This window comes from Lissotriton vulgaris, chromosome 10 (genome assembly GCF_964263255.1).
Source record: "Lissotriton vulgaris chromosome 10, aLisVul1.2, whole genome shotgun sequence".
Classification (NCBI taxonomy): Eukaryota; Metazoa; Chordata; class Amphibia; order Caudata; family Salamandridae; genus Lissotriton; species Lissotriton vulgaris.
Genome location: NC_141698.1, coordinates 861,567,442 through 861,588,554, shown reverse-complemented (window position 1 = coordinate 861,588,554; position 21,113 = coordinate 861,567,442). Strand labels below are relative to the sequence as shown.

The 21,113-nt window shown below is 44.8% G+C and overlaps 2 protein-coding genes across 2 annotated transcripts in view; both read left to right on the top strand.

Moving 5' to 3' along the window:
- The window catches only part of ITGA8 (integrin subunit alpha 8), a 721,129-nt gene that overhangs the window by 508,729 nt on the left and 191,287 nt on the right, over positions 1-21,113 (top strand). The window contains exon 23 of the mRNA XM_086941818.1: positions 19,080-19,160. Within this exon, the coding sequence (XP_086797944.1) occupies positions 19,080-19,160 (81 nt within the window). The remainder of the gene's footprint in view (positions 1-19,079; positions 19,161-21,113) is intronic.
- On the top strand, positions 7,120-8,771 carry LOC147688916 (uncharacterized). Its single transcript, XM_086941820.1, has 2 exons — positions 7,120-7,546; positions 7,822-8,771. The coding sequence occupies exons 1-2, from the start codon at positions 7,120-7,122 to the stop codon at positions 8,769-8,771; spliced, it is 1,377 nt and encodes a 458-aa protein (XP_086797946.1).

Sequence of the window (21,113 nt, the reverse complement as noted above, 5' to 3'; positions counted from 1 at the left end):
TAGTTTTGAAACCTTCTTAAACCCCAAGTAAGAACCAAACTTAAGTCCTATGATTAAAGCGATACATCTTCTGGTGGACAAGTATGGTACTTGCCGAGTAGCCAAGTTGGCTAGCTCCCCTCGATCCAAGCCAAAAGCATTGATATGTAACGAGTAAAGGAAACTCCTCAAAACCAACAAGAGGTCAAAAACTCCCCAGTCAAGAGAGATCAAGGGGCAGTGTCGGAAAAGAGCAAAGAGGCAGACACCTGATACTCCGTAATCATACAGTAATCGCAAGATGAGGACAAAAAAAAAAAATCCTACCATTCCTCCACACTAAGAAAACACTAACTTGAACCTTTATTTTTATGTTGTCTGCGTGCCACAAACATCTATACGTCACACCCAATCTCACCAGTGCCTTTGCAGTGACATAGCAAGGGGGGAGGGAGCAGTCTGCCCTGGGCAGCATGAGGTTTGGGGGTGGCACCCCTGCTCTTACCTGCAGCCATCAAAGCAAACACAGGGATTGCCAGCACACTTCCATGCTGCTCCTACCTGTGGCTGTCTCGAGGGATCGCCAGCAACCCCCGCTCTTACTTGCAGCTGTCGTGAGGTAGCAAACACAGGTTCTGGCACAGGCAGCCAAAGGTCTAGCTACACCACTGTGCCTTTGATACTGCTATATGGGTTTTATTGTTGACAGATATATCAACTTTGACATCAATAGTGCTGTCTTCTTCTGGCTCTCTTTCTCTCTTGATTACAAGCCCTACTTTTTGTCCTGGTGCTGGTTATCCAACTCGTACATCAAAGCTCCTACAAGTATGCACACTGTAAAGAATTCCAAAACCTGTAAGGAATTCCTAAAGCTTTACATTTTCCTCCTTATTTCTCTCTCCTTCTGCATCTCGAGAATATTGACCTGTTCTGTTATCTTGGACACGGGCCAAGTCCCATGTGCTTTTCTAAAATGTGCTTTTCTAACCCTGCTGTGCAACACCTAGTACACTTGGACTGGCTTGGCGTGTGTTAGGCCATAAGAAGAGCTGAGGGATACCAAATTATCAGCCACTTATAGCAGTACTAGTCCAGATTTATGGTTAAGTGGAGGAGAACAGCTATCCAGAAAGCCTATTAAACTGTCTCTTGTCACTGTAGTCAGAATCAGGAAGTTAGATTCAGATATTTTGTAAAGATTTTTAATGTAACCCTTAAGTAGGACCTAGGGTGAGGTGGTGCATTCAGATGTCAAAAACACTATGTACCCGTATCAGATTTGGAATCCAGAGACATAATTTGCTGATCAAGATTGATCACTGACCTGTGAGCGCATGATTGATCACGATTGGATGAAACACTATAATATATGCTATATTTGCTACTTTGTAATAGCACTTACAATTTACCGATAGGTTCTATCTAACAAGCGTGAAAGTGTTCTTTCACAAATGGTAAGAGAAGAACTTCTTTTCTTTTCTGGAAATACCAAATATCGGCAAAGTTCCGGCTATTACATTTGGGAGAAGGCTGAACAGACCCTCCAGACTCCTAGACCTCCGATCCCTTAGGCTGTCAGTAGCTAAGTGTAAGGAATTTCTATGCTCTCCTGTTGGTTGGAATCTGAGCCTGGAGTTCATGTTGAGCAACCTGACTTGCATGATGGACAAAGACATGGAAAAGGAGTACAGGTTGCACTTCCCCCATTCAAAATAGAGCACAGGAACATTGAGTTTGGTTGGGTGGAACACCATTTATTTACATTGGTGCTCCCTCTCCTTCAAACTTTACGGCTGATACACACCACCCTCTGCACCCCATTTTGGCATTCTGATAACACCCTTTTCTGAATTCCCCTGTACTATTGAATGTAAAAGCTGCAGTATTTCTGTCTAAGATGCTTAGCAAATAAACCATCAAAAATACTAGTGTTTCAAACTTTCGAAGACAGTGCAAACTTAATGCCACATTGCTTGGTGGATGATGGGCTTAATAATTCTCATGGAATTTTTCTTTTGCACCCAAAACCTATCTAAATTTGACACCTCATTCAAAGATGGATTCACAAAAACTGGTGGTGTTTTTTGCTGTTTAGGTGAGGGAATGTAATACATCAAGAATGAGTCATGAACTTCGATTCGATTCATGAACTTAAAATCTCAAATCAACATATATGTCACAAAAGCACTGAATCATGATGCATTAAATTATTTTCCTCATAGATACTGAATATACAGAAAACAATAATTTTTTGTTTTGTTTCAATACAGCAGGGTTTTTATTTAAATATTTCAATACGGACTCAAAATACAAGCCATAGCTAATGGCTTTGCCAGTGCTTGTTAGAAGCAGCAGTCGGCCAGTTCTTAATTTCTGCCAAAAACATTTTTGTGTTTGTTATCAGTTCAGTGAGAAATGGCATCAACAACATTGTCCTGCTTTGTTCTATAAATAATAATAAGAAAAAAGATTTGAGAGTTAAAAAAACACAGAAGATAAGTAAGCAGGAAATGTGAGGGAGTCAAGGGAGGAAACAGACAGAGGCGGAAGGAGACTGAAGGAGACCGTTGAGAAAAAACACGCTTAACCTTTCTGTCATCTTTCACAGAAGAAAAGAAGAATGTATTTACCCCAACAGTGTACACAGCATTTTGCTTAGGGCTAATGACTGTTATAAGTCGTCTGCACCAATATTCCAATAGTTTTCGTTTTATTTTTCTCTTTTTAATTCAGAATGTTCTACCCCGAGTGGGTGTAATGTTCTAATAGCCTTATAGCCCTTCTTCCTTGTGCTATACAAGTTGTTAGAGGCCGCCTTTCTCAATACAGCAGGGCCGGACTGACTACCGGGCAGTTTGGAATGCTGCCGAGCTGGGGGCTGATTTCGTTCATGGAGACCTGGGTGCGCTTCAAAATAATTAAAGCAAAACGAATTTCGTGTAGCACACGCAGATCTCCATGAACGAAATCAGCCCCCAGCTCAGCAGCATTCCAAATAGCCTGGTAGCCAGTGCGGATGTATGACGTTACCACGCATACTTTTACCACGCATACCTTTACAACGCGGTATTTACAACGAATACCGTTACAACGCATAGCGCTTAGAGTTGCTGGATAGTGGTAAGTATAATTTTCTATTCCAACTCCAGTCCCCGTGGACACTAGGGAAGGTGTTGGATAGAAAATTAAACGTATTCCCTATCCTAGAGCGCCCCCCAGCGCAATGCGTTGTAATGGTATGCGTGGTAATGCCTGCATTGTAATGGTAGTGCGTTGTAAAAAATGCGTGCTAAAGGTTGTATACCAGCCAGTCTGGCCCTGCAATACAGGCCTGAGACGCAGTTAAATGTTTACAATGTCCCTAACATGAAATTAGTTACAATATCAGCTATTGCAGTTTGGAATTGATGATCCTCTTTGTATAATATGCAAAGCCATTTTGGAAAAGGTTTGGCTGAATTGTTCAGGAGTGTTGCTTCCAGGGAATTCCTTTTCCTCTGGATGGGCCTGTCACACGTCTACTTTATTGGGTACCAGATGTGTGCAGTCATTCTAGTAGGTAAACCATTCAAGGCTTGGAGGGTGAGTAATATGTGTTATGTCGGTTAATAGCTTTTAGCGCAGTGGTTGCTGGCAGGGAAGAAGGGGTTTTGCCATTATAGTTATCCTCTCAAGAAAGTATACCAGGGGCCTATTATTTAATAAAAAAGGATCTGAGGTTGCAAAAAATATATGAACCCACTAATTGGACATCCTAGCATTACAGAAAAGGTTACTGACACTTGTGAGGCCCCTACAGTAAAATGAATAATACCAGCATACACTACGAGCTAGTGTGATTATGAGGGGGCGTTTCATCATTTTCATAGGGCATGGCCCATGCAAAGACAGGAATCCTTTTGCCCCAGAGGGCATCTTTTGGGAGGGGCGTATGGGAGTCCTAGGGATGCCCAGGCATCCCCATGCAGCTAGGTATAATTAATCACTGCAGCCACCTACAAGGGGATCTTTGCTCCCTTTAAATGTGAGGCCAGGTCTGCCAAGTCACTGCCAAACAGCCCAGCAGCTACCCACAGCTGGTCAGCCTTTCTCAAATGCACTGATCCCAGTTCAGGAGCAGTGCAGGTGTGAGTATCTTGTAATCGGATGAAGTGTCTCAGTCTGTGGATGGTGCATCCAGTTAAAGGTGTGCTGAGGAGCAGGGTGGAACATTGCACTTTATTTGTAACACAGCTCAGCAGGACCGAACTGGCTACCGGGCAGTTTGGAATTCTGCTGAACTGGGGGCTGATTTCGTTCATGTAGACCTGCGTGTGCTATACGAAATTCGTTTTGCTTTAATTATTTTGAAGCACACGCAGGTCTCCATGAACGAAATCAGCCCCCACCGCAGTGAAATCAGCCCCCAGCTCGGCAGCATTCCAAACTGCCCGGTAGTCAGTCCGGCCCTGCAGCCCAGTTATTTTGGAGGGAGTTAAAGGCCAATTCACCATACTTTATGTGTTATGTATCTAATTACGACACATGATTCCAAGAGCCGCTGTCACAGAATCAGTCTGTATAACTCCTTCACATTGAGGATTAATGAGAGGGCAATTGACACTTTGTATTAATGAATGTATGGCTGAATATATGCATGCATTGGTATTTCTATAACGCAGACCTAGTTAGGAAGCAACAGAGCACTAAACAAAAGCAGCAGCCAAAGGAACATTGGAATTAATTACAAAAGGCAGATAAGTAATACTTGTGTGATGGGCTAGGCTCCATGAACCGGAAGAGTTTTCAGTTTCTTTCTGAATTACAGGAGGGTTGGAGCCAGTCTGATGTTAGTGGGAATATTATTCCAGATTATTGGTGCAAAGGTGGAGAAGGCGTGCTTCTGTTTTTCTCTTGCACATTTTTGTCTCCAGTCTGAAATTTATTTATTTATTTATTTTTTTTATTTATTTATTTTTAGAGTTTTCTATAGCGCGAACTTGAACCGATAAGGTTATCAGAGCGCTTTACATAGCACCAGTTCCGTTACATGTTGTCACAACAGTTTACATAGGATCAGTTACGTTGCACATTTCAGGATCTTGAACCGTTTAGGTTATCAGAGCGCTTTACATAAGCCAGCATTCGATGTCCAGTGCCCTCCTCCGCCGTGTAGCGGGGGACCTCATCCAGCCCTCCGAAAGTCATCGAGCTGTCGGGACTAGGCTCCTGGAATTTCAGCTGACTTAGGAATACACGCGTTACAAAAGGTGCAGATAGAAAAGAAAAAAGAAAAAAATTGCAAATGTACAAGAGATAGAATCACAAGAGGAGGAGATATAGATGGATATACTCTAGGCCTATACTGGTCAGAGGCAATAAGAGAGACAGTAGGAAAGTCAAAAGGACAGTGAGAGCATTCGATGTCCAGTGCCCTCCTCCGCCGTGTAGCGGGGGACCTCATCCAGCCTTCCGAAAGTCGTCGAGCTGTCGGGACTAGGCTCCTGGAATTTCAGCTAACTTAGGATTACACGCGTTACAAAAGGTGCAAATAGAAAAGAAAAAAAAAAAAATTGCAATTGTACAAGAGAAAGAATCACAAGAGGAGGAGATATAGATGGATATACTCTAGGCCTATACTGGTCAGAGGCAATAAGAGAGACAGTAGGAAAGTCAAAAGGACAGTGAGAGGTCACTAAAATGGTGGAAGAAAAACGTTAGCAGAAGAGGCACGTCATATAGAGATAATGGCGGGGCGCGCGAAGGTCCAAGTCCGAAGGTTCAGAAAGAGGGCTGGCATAGCCAGCAGGTCCAGGGGGGACAGGCAGTCCGCAGCAAAGTCACAGCCTCATAGTTCAAGAGGAGCTGGGCAGGGGAGTTCAATCCGGAGACCAGAGGAGGGTCAGGGGAGAAGGACCCCCGGCGCTCTGGCAGAGATGGAAGGCAACAAAGTTAGAAGCAAAGGTTTCCCCTGGCATGCGTTCGTGTCCCTGGAGCCTGTGTTCACCGGTCATCGGAAGAGAGTCCCCAAGGGCGCCATCTTGGAGTCAGGCACCGTTTGCGCGAAGCAGCGTGGTCAGTGGGGGGGTTGGGGAGGGGCACATTTCTGGCCTCGGGCCCAGGCCCGTCTGTTGCGGGCGGAAACAGCGAACAGCCAGCGATCCTACCTCCCGGGATGTTGTCGTCGGGTGGCAGACCGCAGAGGCAGATGCAGGCGAGGGTCACCGCCAAGGGATCCATGAAGAGGGCTCACCCCCGCAGGCAAGAGCCACAGAGAGAGCCTGCGGAGTCGCCCCAGGGAGAGGCAGCAAGCGCTGGGGCCAGATAGTCCAGCAAAGCAAGGAAAGGCGCCGCACGTTAGCTGGGAGTCCCATCGGGCCGCCATTTTAGGGTCAGGCAGGCGGGGGAAGGCAGATTCTCCTTGCTTCTGGTGTGGCACAGTCTGATTGAGGCAATCAGTTTCTTGGCCAGGTATGTCTGGTTTGCCATTTCTGATAGGTGATGAAATTGGTCTTGAAGATGATACAGGTCAAAGTGTAGCTTGTTCAGCTTTGGGGTGATGTATGATTGAATTTATTCACACTATGTTGAACTTAGTAGAGCATTGTTTCTATCCAAGTGGGAGAAGACTAAGGGCCAGATGTAGATAAATTATATTTACCGACCTCTTAAATACCGAGTCATACCGACTCGGTATTACCGAGTAGGAAAATGAGATGTAGGTAAGAATGCCGGTAACAAATACCGACTCGGAACCTGTCGGTAATCGGAAACGGTATTTACCGTCTCGGAATATACCTACACGGTAAAATCCGAGACGGAAAAACCCAAACCGATCCACCGGTGCCACGGCCCATAGGAATGAATGGCAACTCCCGACCCGGAAAATACCGAGTAGGTAAAAACCGACCCGGTATTTAACGTGTCGGAACTATCCGCCGAAGAATTTGAAACTGACAAACATGTGTGCCTGTGAACCAATCAGGTACTTCAACCACACCCAAATTCCAAGCCACAGGGGAACTAACCAATCAGATCCAACCACCACACCCCAGTACCTGGGACAGGCCACGCCCATGCAGGTGCAGAAACAAACAGTCAGGAGAGCAGGAGGACAGAGTGTGGAGCAGCCTTACCTGAGACAAAATACACAGCAAGATGGAGAGCCAGGAGGCACAGAGAGATGCTGCAGAGCGCAAAAGGAAGCAGAAGTTCAGCCAGGAGGAACTGCAGGTGCTGATTTCGGAGGTTGTCAGACATTATGGAAAAATGTTTGGAAAGCAAACTCTGCATGTTGCTGAATCAATCAAACGCAGCACCTGGTTGGACATACAAGGCAAGGTAAATGCCATTGGTGTCACCCACCGTGACCTAGAAGACCTAAAAAAACGGTGGTATGACATCCGCATAATCACCAAAAAAAAGCTTGCTGCCCACCGCAAGGAAAGTGATGCTACAGGCGGAGGAAGAAACAGAGCCCCCAGACTCACCGACATCGAGGAGATGGTCGCATCCACCCTTGAGAAGGAATGTATTCACGGAATTGGAGACGCAGACAGCTCAGCAAGAGGAGCAAAGAAACCAGGTAAGATGCAAGAACATTATCATTTACCCTTTTACCTATTCCCCTCGCAGGACAAATCAGACTCCACAACAGGTTTAACTAATGTCCTGCAATGCATCCTGTGAAATGTAGTCATGTGTAGATACCTCAGAGCAGTCAGCGTGCATTGCAGCAAGGGGAGCAACAGACAAGTAGCATAGGCAAATGAGAGACAGGCTAAAGTGCTATAGAAGTGTATTTTATCTCATGACACAAGTGAACAACATTACTGACACAATGTCCATGTCTGTCCACAGGAGAGTCAAAGCGCAGCACAGCTGAGGTCAGAGAGAAGAGGAGGGAAGGAGCCGGACCTAGCACATCTCACGGAGGGCAGGACCAAGAGCAGGCAGCCCCGATACCTGAGGAGACAACTGCAGAAAATCCACAATCCCCTCTCCTATTCGGTAGTCAGGACACTGGAGCGGCAGAACTATCACCCACCCCCACATCACCATCCCCAGTGCTGGGAAGAGTCAGGAGCCATGATGTGCCCCCTCGCAGAATACTGCAAACATCATCGGAGGAGGAGGAGGTGGAGGGTGACACACAGGACAGAGGCAACACCGAGCAGCAGCCCAGTCCCAGAGTCACGCGGGCCAGTGTCCGAGGGCGACGGTCACGGGAGGTAGAGGATGTGCGGCAAGTCCAAGGTGTCTTCTGCGGACTGGAGGCCACCATGGTGAAGGTGCAGCGCCTGCAGGCAAAAGCAATGATGGAGGTTCAGAGGCACGCACGCACAACAAATAATAAACTGGAAGCAGTAGGCAAGGGCATAGGGGAAATGGCAGAGAGCATGCAATCCATGGCGTCAGGAATATCAGATATAACACAGTGCATGACTGTCCTGTGTGACAAATTGGACAGGGACCATTTGGAGAGACGCAAGGCCCGTGTGGATGTGCGCCAGCAAACCAAGGCCCTGAACATGTTTGCAACTGCCATAGTGCAGTGCTGCAACAATTTAAGTGAAGGCATGGCCAGGATGACCTCTGCAATGGAGCTGGTGCTCGCGCATCAGACTGGCACTGGAGGCAACACTTGTGCTGCCGAAAGCGAGGGGTCCACCAGCAGGAGTGGTGCAAGCACTCCTGTGCATGAGTTACGGAGGAGTGGCAGGCGTGGGGGAAGTGTGACAGGCCAGCGTGAGGACATTGATTCACAGCCACAGCAGCCCCGCCCTGTGGCCCGTGCCCACAAACAATGACTTTGCACTCCACCCAAGGCTGTAGTCACGGTGGTGTTAACCGTGACATCACACTCATGGAGTGTTTGTATTAGTGAGCCCAATATGAGCTAACAATGCTGTGGCGTAGTGAATATTAAACTACTTCCACAAAGTTACATTCATGCCTGTGTCTCTTTACTCACTCAGAAATATTGTTGTGTAACCTCTGCCCGTCTCAGTCTCCCATCTGTAGCTGCTGCTGCCACTGTAGCTTGGGGCTCTGCCACCTCTGGGTCGTCATCAATGTCCTCATGATATGTGAGCTCCACCTCAGTGCCTTGCTTGGTGGCGAGATTATGCAACATTGCACAGGTCGCTATTATTTTGCAGCAGATGATTGGGGTGTACTGCCGTGCACCTCCACTCTTGTGGAGGCAGCGAAACCTGCTCTTTAGGAGTCCAAATGTGCGCTCAACTACGTTTCGTGTAGATCTGTGAGCCACGTTGTATCGCCTTTCACTCCTGGTGGATGGGTTGAGGTAGGGAGTGAGCACAAAGGACCGCAGGGCATATGCACTGTCGCCTAGGGGGAGAAAGATAGACATTAATTGCAAGTACATGAGACGTAGATCTAATGTGAGTGTCAGGGTGTGTCAATGTGATTTACCTAGCAGGTATCCATTTCCAAATTCTCCGGCAAGTAGGCGTGTGTATATTCCACTATTCTGAAAGATGTATGAATCATGGGTACTTCCGGGGAACTTGGCTACGATGTCAGTGATGAGGTTACCTGCATTACATATGACCTGGACGTTGATGGAGTGCGTCGATTTGCGATTCCTGTATATGTGCTCTGTGGCTGCAGGTGGACAGAGTGGGACGTGGGTGCCATCGATGCAGCCGATCACGTGAGGGAAGTGTGCCAGTTGATAAAAGTCAGTCTTGGTTTTGGCTAATTCTGCCGGTGTAACAGGGAATGATATATAATGCCCCATCCTCTGCATCATGGCGTCAATAAACCTCCTGAAGAAGCGGGACAGGCAGCCCTGGGACACACCACCCACTACAGCTATCACACTCTGGTAGCTCCCTGAGGCCAGCAGGTGTAAGCTACATAGCACCTGGACATGAGGTGGGATGGCATGGGCCCTGGGTGTTGGGTGGTCCAGGAGAGGGTGTAGGTCCCTGATCAATTGCTTGATGGTGTCTGGGTGTAGCCTGTACCTCTGCAGTATTTCAGGCTCTGTCAGTTGGAACAGTGTTATCCTCTGCCTGTACACTTGTTCCTCCCTTAGCCATTCTCTGTGTCCTGCTGCCTGTAGTCTCTGCCGTCTTGCTATGATGTAAAAAGCCGCCATCATGGGTCCTGAGGTGCATTTTGGGACTTTTTTTATAGCCCTCCCTTGGTTACCACCTGCTTTCAATGCATGGTAAATACCGACTAAAAAATACCGTTTTTCGGCAGAATCGGTATTTTTGTGCTTACCTACATCTCCAAGGCTAATTTTTACCGTTTCTGATTTACCGAGTCGGAGAATACCAACTCGGTATTTATGTATACGGTATATTCCGACACGGTAATTTTACCGGGTCATTCTTACCGAGTCGGTATGTTTCCGACTCGGATTTTCTAAAATCGGTAATTAATGGCCTCCTACATCTCATTTCCTCGGTAACGGCCGATTTTACCGGTTTTCGGCCGTTACCACCCGGTAAACGCCTACCTACATCTGGCCCTAGGTATTTTGCTTTCTTATAAATCAAATCTGCTTTTGAAAGGAAAGACGTTCACTTTTTTCAGGAAGGAGTGGTGGTTTCTTTCTGTAATTGTTTTTCTTGTTATTTGTTCTCTCAGTATATGGCCTTCTTCAAGGGTGTTGTAAAGGGATTTCGCATTGCATGTCAACTGGTTGCTGCCGCTACGTTCATGTCAGAGAGACAGGCTTGTACCTGTGGTAGTTTAGTCTTGTTGGCATGATGTATTAAATCAGTCTTCATGGGTTGAGTGTCAGGTAGGTAGAGTTTAGTGTTGCACCGACTGTGCAAATCAATGCTAAATCAAACAAAGAAGCGCCAACATTTTCTATGCATATTCATTTTTCACATTCACTGCACTTTACGTGTTGTATGTAATACAGCAATTTTCATAATATGACCATGGTTAACATGACTCCTGCTGTGCACTGGGTTGTAAAATGACCATTAGATAACAATCTGATTGTGCTGCTGTTGTGTGACTTTCTGCTTTGCTCCACACGTTTCTCAAAGAAGCAGTGATGTAGAAAATGTGCCATGTGTTCTAATGCAAGGAAGGAACATTGGGTGCTTGCTACTTTTTAGCTTGTAATAGTCAGCCAGAAATGGGCTGCTCTGGGCCCTTCCCACCACAGAGTCACTGCGCAGCTGCACTAATGTTACATCTCTGGTCCGAGATCTGTTCTCAACTTGTTTCCCATGTTGCCACTGAGTCACAAAGGGCCTATGCTTAAATTCTGTAAAACTATGAATTTAGTAGATTTTTGAGCTGTCGCCTCTTATTTTTTACCAAATAAGAACAGCTGCATGATAACATGTTTTTTCAATGCTTTGCTTGTAAACATCCAGTTTTTTCTGCATTAAAAAACGTTGTGCTTCTGACATACTGAGAATCCATTAGTCTTATGCCATATTGTTGTTAAAAGTCTGTCTTATTCATTATGCACAGGTACAATCTAGTATTTTCTATAGCTTCTAGATCTGCATATCACGGTCACCTCAACTAGTGCTGGTCTATAGTGTTTCCACAGTTGTGTATCATGCTCCGTATTTTCTTTTTGGAAGAATATTTTTGTAGTTCTAAATCTGGTGATCTATGTGAGTATGCTTGCCAAAAAGGAGTAAAGGTCACTTTATGTTTGCTTTACTATCAAGCTTGTTTTTTGTCGAAAGAGCATTGGCTGTTCCATAAAGGCATTCATTTGTACAGATGGTGTTATCTATGTAACGCATTAATAATCAGTTCAAAAAACTAGGCTGCCCATAATTCAGAATTCTGGTAGCAGATTCTTCTTTTCCAAACAGAAGTGACACATTTCTTTTAAAGTATGACTTTTGCACATTTGTCTATTCGCCTGATGCTCGCCAGATGTGATAGCGATAAACAAAACTTTTTGTTCTCTTACATTGTATTCAAGATGTGATAAATTGCAGAAACGTGGGAATACTTCCTGTCAGTGAACTATGTCGAAATACATTTCATTGACAATAGCAAACACAGCTTTTTAGTCCGAAACCCCAGCCTCTGTAATTCAAATATTGACCTGTGGGCACGTTTTGAACATTTTGTGTAAGTAAATGCAGAACACGGTTCGGTTGTTTTTGCTCGATGCGACAGAAGTCATTTTAGATCCCACGGAGCGCGGGGTTAGCCTTCTTGGCTTAACGCCGCGCTCCACTTCTTCAGTAATGCAGGACTGCACCATATTTATGTTTATGTGTATGGGATTTATAAAGAGCATGGATGCCCAAGGGTTTCCCAGCTCTACCGAAAGCATGCAGAGGGTGGAAGTAGGGAATCATGGGAACAACCAAGTTTTAACTTTTTTCCTGAAACTCCGTTCGTCTTTAGCCAGTCTGAGTTCCGTGGTCATTGGGTTTCAGAGCTTTGGGACCAGGTGTGAGAAGGATCCTCCCACCCTTTCTCGATCTTTTTATCCTTGATATGTTCATAAGGAAGTCGAAAAAGGACCTGAGGGACCTATTGGGGACATATGGGGAGACGAGGGTGTTTAGCCCGGCTGGACCTCTGCCATACATGGCTTTGTGGGAAAGGCAGAGGGCTTTGACATAACCCTATATTGAATAGATAGCCAATGCCGTTTTTTCAGAGAGGATCTCACTGACTCCTGTCTGGGGATCTTCAGGAGCATCCTGGCCGCGGCATTTTGGACAACCTGTAACCCATTGACCACGTACTTTACAACAATATGGTACAGCCCTGCATTTCCCCCTGCACTGGTGCTAAACTTATCAGCCTAGTGCCAATGCAGGCATACAAAGGTCTCCCTTCCTGCACATAAACAATCAATGGCAATGTGCGGTTTCTATGTGTGCTGCACAACGCAGCACACATGGAAACAGCAAAAACCGAGGACAAAATAAAGCATTTCTACTCGTTTCACCTGTTTAAGACCAGGTTTCCCCTGGTATTCATTTTGGTGCTGCCTACTATTTACGCCACCCTTGTAAATTGATGATGCAACTCTTTGGCGAAATGGGAATCGGGTCATGTTGAGAAACCCAAAGGTGGTGGATGAAGGGTGAATGTGTACAATGGGAGTAACCTGAGGTGACTGACTTGAAGGGGGCAAAAAACATAGTATCAAATAGTGGTAGTGAACTGTTAGTAGAAATACAAAATGCATCACAACAGAAATGAAGGGAGTGGCCAAGTCAAAGTCAAGCAAGTGTAAATTCAATGAGATGTCCATTTTGTCAGCCATAATTAGTATAAGAGAAGATTGAGATGCACGTGGGTCAAACTGTTGAATTAAGCACTAGGTGCAGAGTGCAGAGTATTAACATAACGGCCTTGTCTAAAAAGAAGGGACTGGAAAAGAAAGTGAAGGTGGACATTGCCAGAAAGAAAAAGTCAATTTTGTGACAAAGTTCGGCAGATCCAATAGAAGAGTCTACAGTTCATCCTATCCCCAGAATTGACAACATGGAAATAACAGTGCAAGATTAATAAAAGAGAATGGCCCACAAAATGGAAATTCTGTTAAACCCAGTTGGACAGAATCAGATTCAGGTCTAGCTTTACGAGTGGGGGCCAAAGGAGCAGCAATACTCAAATTAAACTAGATATATTGAGAAACATCATTAAATCGAGGCATAACATAAGTATATCACCCAAGTGCATCAAGGCGCTGAATAACAGATGATTATCGTTACCCAATTCAACGGCACTCATTTTATTGACCTCAGATGGATGGAAGGCTGAGTGGACCCGCCCGAATTTGAACCTGTGACCATGAGGTTGGTGAAAGGCCCTTACAGGGGACACATTAGTTCACTGAGCCACCAGACCCGGCACGCAGAAACAAAGCCCATAGTAGATGAAGTTTTCAGGTTACATAGCTAGGAAACAAAGAGAAAATCCTGATAGCAACTAAAGCTAAACAAGAGTTGAAATATGAAGATTTTTATATTTTGATATTCCCAGAATGATCATCAGTGACCTTAAAGATAATGATTAACTATGACCAGTATGAAGAAACGTTTTTTGACTCTAAAAATAAAGCCAAGATTGCTATAGCTAGTGAAACTGTGAAAAGAGGCAGAATATATCTTGTGGTACTCTGACAGGCAGGAAAGTCAAATGCATTGTGGGAACCCGGCATCTGAAGGCGTAGTGCAATTTATTATGCCATCCATATAATTTCTGTAGCGTTGTTGCTTGAGTAGCCTTGACTTCTTTGAAACTGCAATCCATACAATTACTCTGTGAGGAATATGTAAAGGAGAGAACGATCTCGATCTGCCCAGGTAAAATATATTATTGTACGTTAATGCGTTAATGCTGCATGTCAGTGTGGTATGAACAACTGTTGCCACAAGCACAAAACTAGAGTGGAATCACATAGTATCAGCTGAGAACAGATGTTTATTTCTTTGCCAAAGCATGGGTCCTTACCCTGTGGTTTGGGAATCCCGGGTGGTCTGCAAAGTATCCTCAGGGTGTCTGTGATTGCTTAGGAATGAAATAATATTAGCAGATTAAGAAAGTGTATATAAATAAAGAAGCAACATTTTAAACTCGTCTGTAAATGTGAAGGATTTTGAAAATGGAGGTTAAAAATTAAGCTAGTATCCACAGATTGATTCATGGGAGCAGTGCAAGAACATCAAACAGAATGTAGTATGGAGAATGAGTGGCCTCAATTGAATTTAAAAAAGCTCCAAACTTCCCATTGAAATTAAAATGGTGATGTTTTATTTGTTTTTGTAAATTAAATTAAATATGTAATAATTTGTGTATTTGTTTGATGAATGCTTGTTTCAGCATTTTTGTCATTGTTTTGCAGTTCACATAATTGAAAATGTTGAGGCTGGAGTCCCCGGCTTCCAGTTATGTCAGTCAGTCATTCAATGATAACTTTATTTCGGTCAGAGAGCATAAAAGTGCAGATAAAATACATACAGAGCACAGTTAATTAAAATAATAAATAATTAACAGCTGATTTTAGTGGTAAAAATAGATTAAACTGGGAAGTTATCATGAACGTAAGTTTTAGAAAATTGATCAGAGATATTAACATTAGTGTTAAACATAGGCTTCCCATCTGCGCCACATACCATGCAGGAAACGAGATACAGCAAAGACAATGGGAGACGAGGTATCATACATTAAAACTGCATGCCTGCATGCAATGTCTGAAGCCCAAGTTCCTACATAACGGAATCAACCAGCATTTTCTTATTGTGACATACCCTGGTCAGAAGAACATAACATGGATAACGTCTTCTCGCATATGATTACATGCCAGGCAGGTTCTGTTTTCTGTTTTAGCCCATTTCGAAGTAAATGCCCTAAGTGGCAAGCAACCATGCCTCAGTTGTGTATATAATTTCCTCGCAAGAGGGGGTTGAATCACATCTAGGAATTCCTCTAATCGTAGTTCAGATTTTACTAAGAGGAACTCTGCAGACAGCCTGCCCTGGGTTGTTGATGGCTGTAGGGCAAGTACATTTTGTCGCCTCACCAGGGTTAGCAACTCAGACCTGGGCATCCTCAGACAACTCAACTCAGGGGTTTCCCATAACTGGGGCAAGCCTATGTGGTTGGTGAGGGCCTTGATGTAAGATAACCAAGGGATATTTTTGTTTTTTATTTGTCCCCAAAGCTCCAAAAATTCTGCTCTATAGGGGGCCAGCTCCGGAAATGACCAGAACCTCTTACAATAGAGCAAGGGTCGAACTGCTACCAGTTCCTCTATGAACTCCAGCCCCAGATCCAGTCGCAAGGGGATGAGTGGTGTGCTCTGGGGTAAGCCCACCAAATTTCTCATAATGGACTGTTCGACCTTCAGGAAGGCTGATGTGTTCTTGTGTCCCCAGAGCTCATCACCATACACCGCGGCTGTCCTTGCCTGGAGTCCATAGATTTCAAGAACCGGAGCAGCCGGTTTAAAATCTGATGTGCTATGGAGCTTGCTAATACCCCCTACTATTTGCGATAGTCTAAGAGCAGATTTAGTAATTTGGTGGCCCTAGTCAAAATCTTCCATCAAGGTGATACCAAGATAGACAAACGTTTTGACCCGTTCCAGGGTAATACTATTCAGGACGGAATTTGGGCGGGTCTGCCTCGAGGGATTGAAGATAATATACTTGATTTTGTCCAAGTTGACCTCCAATCCTCGCAAGGCACAAAATGTTGCAAACCCGTCCAAAGTACACTGGATGCCCGATGATGTTTTGGATAACAACAGAGTGTCATCCGCAAACATCAGAGCGGGCACCCGCCCAGTGGCCAACCGAGGAACATCATTGTCTTTTACACCAGTTAGGGCATCCACAAGGCCATTGATATAAAGGCAAAATAACGTGGGGCCAGGACGCACCCCTGTAGCACTCCCTTGGAAACAGGGAAGCGAGCTGAGAGATCCCCATGTCTCCCACACCTAACTTGAGCATAATTGCCCACATGCAATCTAGTGAAGATGTTCAATAGGTAGGGCGGGAGACCCAAATCTGCCAATACTTCCCACAATTTTCCCCTGGGGACAAGATCAAAAGCGGCCCGCAGGTCCACAAAGACAAGGTAGAGGCTGCCACCCTCCACTCTTGCTGTTTTCCAGAATAGGACCTGGAGCCGAAATATTTGATCCAGGGTAGAGATACCTGACCTAAACCCGGCCTGAAGTGTAGTCAATATTGCATGTTCCTCCATCCACCCTTAGATCCTGTCTAGTATGATCCTACCCATTAGTTTTTGTGTCGTGTCTATAAGACTAATGGGCCTATAGTTTGATGTGGTTAAAGGACAGCCCTTCTTATAAATGGGAACGATCTCAGCTCCCAACCAGGTGTCTGGTGGATCAAACCCCCTAAGGACCGCATTAAACAGGATAACCAGGTAGGTATGGGCGGAAAATCCGTTTCGCTCGCGGATTTTGCGGATTTTCGGGAAATCCGCAATCAGCGAGATTCGCGAATCTCCCGCAAAATCCGCAAATCCGCGAGCAGCGGATTTTGCTCGCACTGCTCGCACTGTTCGCGTGAGTTCGCGGCTTCCCAGTACAACTTCGCGCCCCGCGAATAAGTGCTAAATTGCAGAAATACGATCTTAGCAAAACTGAAACTACTTACCAGGTTCAAAAGTTCAGGCTCATCATTAGTAGCCGTTTCCTGTAGTGCTTCCTGAGGGGCCCCTCCAGAGTTCAGTTGCCAGTTGCAACTATTATGTGACCCTGCTCTGAACCTCAGAATATTTACACATATGCCACAAAGGTCCTGAATTACAGCTAAGGGAGACAAGCAGGAGCCAGGCTGGAAGTTAAAATCCATTAATCAGCCCTTAATTCATTATTGTCAGTTGGGGCAGGGCAGGTGTTGTAACTAATTTTGCAACAATGAAAGCACTTAGCAAGTGCAAAAGATCACTAATCAGGGCGCACTAAGGAAGCAGGTGCCAGCTAAAAAAATATTCTGTGACACATTAATCAGCCCCAAATTAATTCAGGTCACTTGAGGCAGGGAAGGTGTGCTTTGCTTTGCCGAAAATAATGTACACTGGACAACCAGAGGGTGTGGTGATGAAACAGAGGGTGGCATGGGTGGGCCAGAGGGTGGCATGAGTAGTCAGAGAGTGGCAGTGGTGACAGAGAGTGGCAGTGATGAAGAAGAGTGTCCCAAACAGGCTGGACACGTAGAAACAACAAGTTCGCAAAACTTGCGACCCGACAGGTAAGTTCGCAAATTGCGAAATTGTAAAAACCCTCGCGAACTGGCAGAAACACGGGCGAACACAAAAAAAAAAAGTCCGCAAATTCGCGGGAATTCGCGGATTTTGCGGATTGCGAATTCGCAAATCCGCAAAATTCGCGAACGCGAGATCCGCAAAATTCGCCCATGCTTATAACCAGGTATGGTGCCCATATTTTAGGTTGGGAGCGAAATAAGTCCCCAGGCAATTTATCAAGGCCAGGGGCTTTATTTGGGAGGAGCCTTGCAATGGCAGACTCTACCTCCATTAGGGTGATGGTCTCTGGAAATTACTGAAAGATACCCATCCAGAGCATCCTGATGGTCCCACCACCACCCCGCGCCGAAGCCCCCACCAATCGATGCTCATGGCGGGGGTCCCGGGCGGCGGGGGGAGGGGGCGCCATTGCCTCCGGAATTACAGAGTGACCCCCACCCAGCACACCCTGGTGGTCCAAGCGTCGTCCAACGCCCAAAGCCCCCACCAATCGATACTCATGGTGGGGGCTTGGGGCGGTACCCCATTGCCTCACCTGGTGACAAATCCGTCACCCCTACTCTGGCTGACTCTATCTCCCTCAGAGTAATAGTCTCTAATACTGCAGAATGACACTCATGCAGAGCAACCCGATGATCCAACCCGCTTCCCACGGCTGAGGCCCCCACCAGTCGATACTCATGGCGGGGGTCTGGGTCGGTGGACGAAGTGGGCACCACAGCTCCCTCCAGGGAGAGATCCATCATCCCTGGCATACTATGCTCTAGGGAGGATTTGGAACCGAGGCGGGACAAATCGCCTCGGTCCGGGTTTGACTATAACGCTGCGAAGTGTGCCTCCGACACTGAAGGCGCAATATTCGGGGCAACGGCCTCACCTTCCCCATTCACACCTGCGCTAACAATGGCCCAAAACGACTTAGCATCCTTACAAAGAAGTGCAGATCTCAAGTCCTCCCACCTCGTTTCCTCCCAATCCCTCTTTCCCCTGACAAGTGCCTTTTTATAGAGCAGTCGAGATAACCTAATTCCTACACTGTCTTCAGTTTTAATTGCCAAGAGAAGGTCTTCAAGCTATGACTTTATGTGGCTCCCCGTATTCCAAAAGGTATTCAGTGGGGTCACCGAGCTCCATTAAGGATTAAGTGGGTGTCGACAGAAGACCAAGGTCTAGAACCACTAGTGTATTTGATTCACAGATTTTCCGAGGCTAGTGATTTGTTCCACTAACGTTCATGCATGTTTTTTCTTGTAGAAACAAAACCCTATTTTCCATTTTATTCTGTTAATTTATTTCATATTTTGAGAAGCTGTAACTTTTGCAATATGTTCTTTAATATACTTGTACCCTGTGCTGATGTAATGTATTTCAACTTTTTATAGCTCCAATAAGGATAACCCCAACAGTAATTTTGTGAGCTTGCAAGTTAACATCAGTGCTGCTGCTAAAGTGGAGATAAGAGGGTGAGTAGTTTGTTCAAGAAATGCCTATTTTTCACGTTTGTTTATGTAAAGTAATAAATGGTCTTTTGTGGCAAATTCAGATGACTCTCCAGTATTGCCACTGGAGTAGACATTGCAGACCCCTTCTTATGTGTTGCACGTTTATTTACACTAGCTGACCCGAGGGAGAGGACTGTATGTTCGAGCAGCACGTAAATGCGGAATCCTAATTATTAAAGGGACCGAGAGCGAGGATACCGCTCCACGAGACAAGTTACTGCTCCGGAGTGATTTAATAACAGAACAAAGCGGCTCCTCCACTTCGATTATGTTTTCTGCCAAAGGGAAAATATAGAGAAGTCCCCTGCATAAGATCATTCTTGAAACAGGAGCATATTGTGCCTATTGCGATCCCCGCTACATTAAGTTGGAAGTTTTATCCCATCAAGCCTGGGTCTTATCGATATTCTCAGTGCAAAGATAAGAAAAGAGTGCAACTAGGGGAGTCTCTCTGATTAAAGCAGGTGATTGCATGAAAGTGTTTACCAAGAGACATAGTGTTCATAAACGAGTCTTGAGAAAGATGAATTTATAAAGCTTTTGCCATCGAAGTGCGTCAACGCTATATCTTGATGCACAATCCGCCTATTGGACATTGGTGAAATAAACTAATTACAGATTCCATATTTCCATGCCTTTGATATGATATTATGACGGATGTGTAAACTGTTAAGACTGATTTTTTCTGTCTAGCCCTTGTTTTTCCACTCTTCTGATGTTTTCATGCGTGTTGTGATTAATATCTTGAATGCACTGTGTTTTTATCAATTTTTGGGATATTAAGTGTATTGATTGATGGGTTATTCCTGTGTTTTAATGAGAACCTTTTACTATGTGAAAAATAAATATATGTGATATATTTTTTTACACAAAGTTTTGAAGTGGTTACCCTATTGTATATGGTCCAATCTCGGAATGTGTGGATAGTGAGGAATATGAAAAGAGTGCATAAGGGTGAGTGATATTTGAGAACAGATTCGACTCTGTAATGAAATTTACCCAAGGGGATCTTTCTTTTCTCACATGTTTATTTCAATCACAAACATCTAGAGCTAGTCACCTACCTAATGGAACCAGCCACTGTTGATGAAAAAAAGAAAAAAGACTTACTTAATCCTTCAATATTCATTCACACTAACTCCACCCCAGAAATAACATCAGCCAAATTACGAACAGAGAAAAAACTAAAACGTAAACAATATAACATTACCAAGGGAGTTTACTCAAATGAAAATAAATAGCATTTATCTCTTGACTTTAAATGTCCTAAAATATCAAGACTCAACTCTCAGTGAAGAGGTACTACCTTGGAGGTTGTTTGCTAGAATCTCTCCTACAGACCACAGACATCCTAGTGACTGCACTACAGAATATCAACTGTAAAACACTGACTACACCATGAAATATCACCGCTAAAACGCTGACACCCTAGTGACTACACCATGGTGACTCCAGTGAAAAAAGAGGCTCTTCGAATCTATATACCATGAATTGGGTTTGACCAAATGTAGCTCAAATATATCTTTTCCTGAGTGTGCATATCTTCTCCAAAATTGATGTTATACATGACTATTCCAATTCCAAAAATTCTTTATTTCGGCCACATAGGCCATAAAAGATGCAATAAAATACAGTACATATATAACACAATATTTACATATAAAAAGATCTACTAGATCTGCATGGGGTGAGGAATACATGGTACCAGTTCAGGGGGACATTTTCTTCCTTATTATCCATACTGCCATTAAGAATTTTGAGACAGCAAATACAATATGGCCCAGGGTGTTGGTTTTCATAACCCTGTATGCCTGTAAGTACTCCCTAAAACCCAGGTTTCGGCACAGGGGTGCTATCCAGCGCTTCCTGGGACTCTGGTAGGCATGGCAAGCAAACATTATGTGTAAATCATCT

What these genes read in the sequence shown, in the direction of transcription:
- LOC147688916 (XM_086941820.1), top strand. Translation starts at nt 7,120, where the DNA reads ATGGAGAGCCAGGAGGCACAGAGAGATGCTGCAGAGCGCAAAAGGAAG. An exon ending in AAGAGGAGCAAAGAAACCAG is followed by an intron (nt 7,547 to 7,821) that starts GTAAGATGCAAG and finishes GTCTGTCCACAG; the next exon opens with GAGAGTCAAAGCGCAGCACA.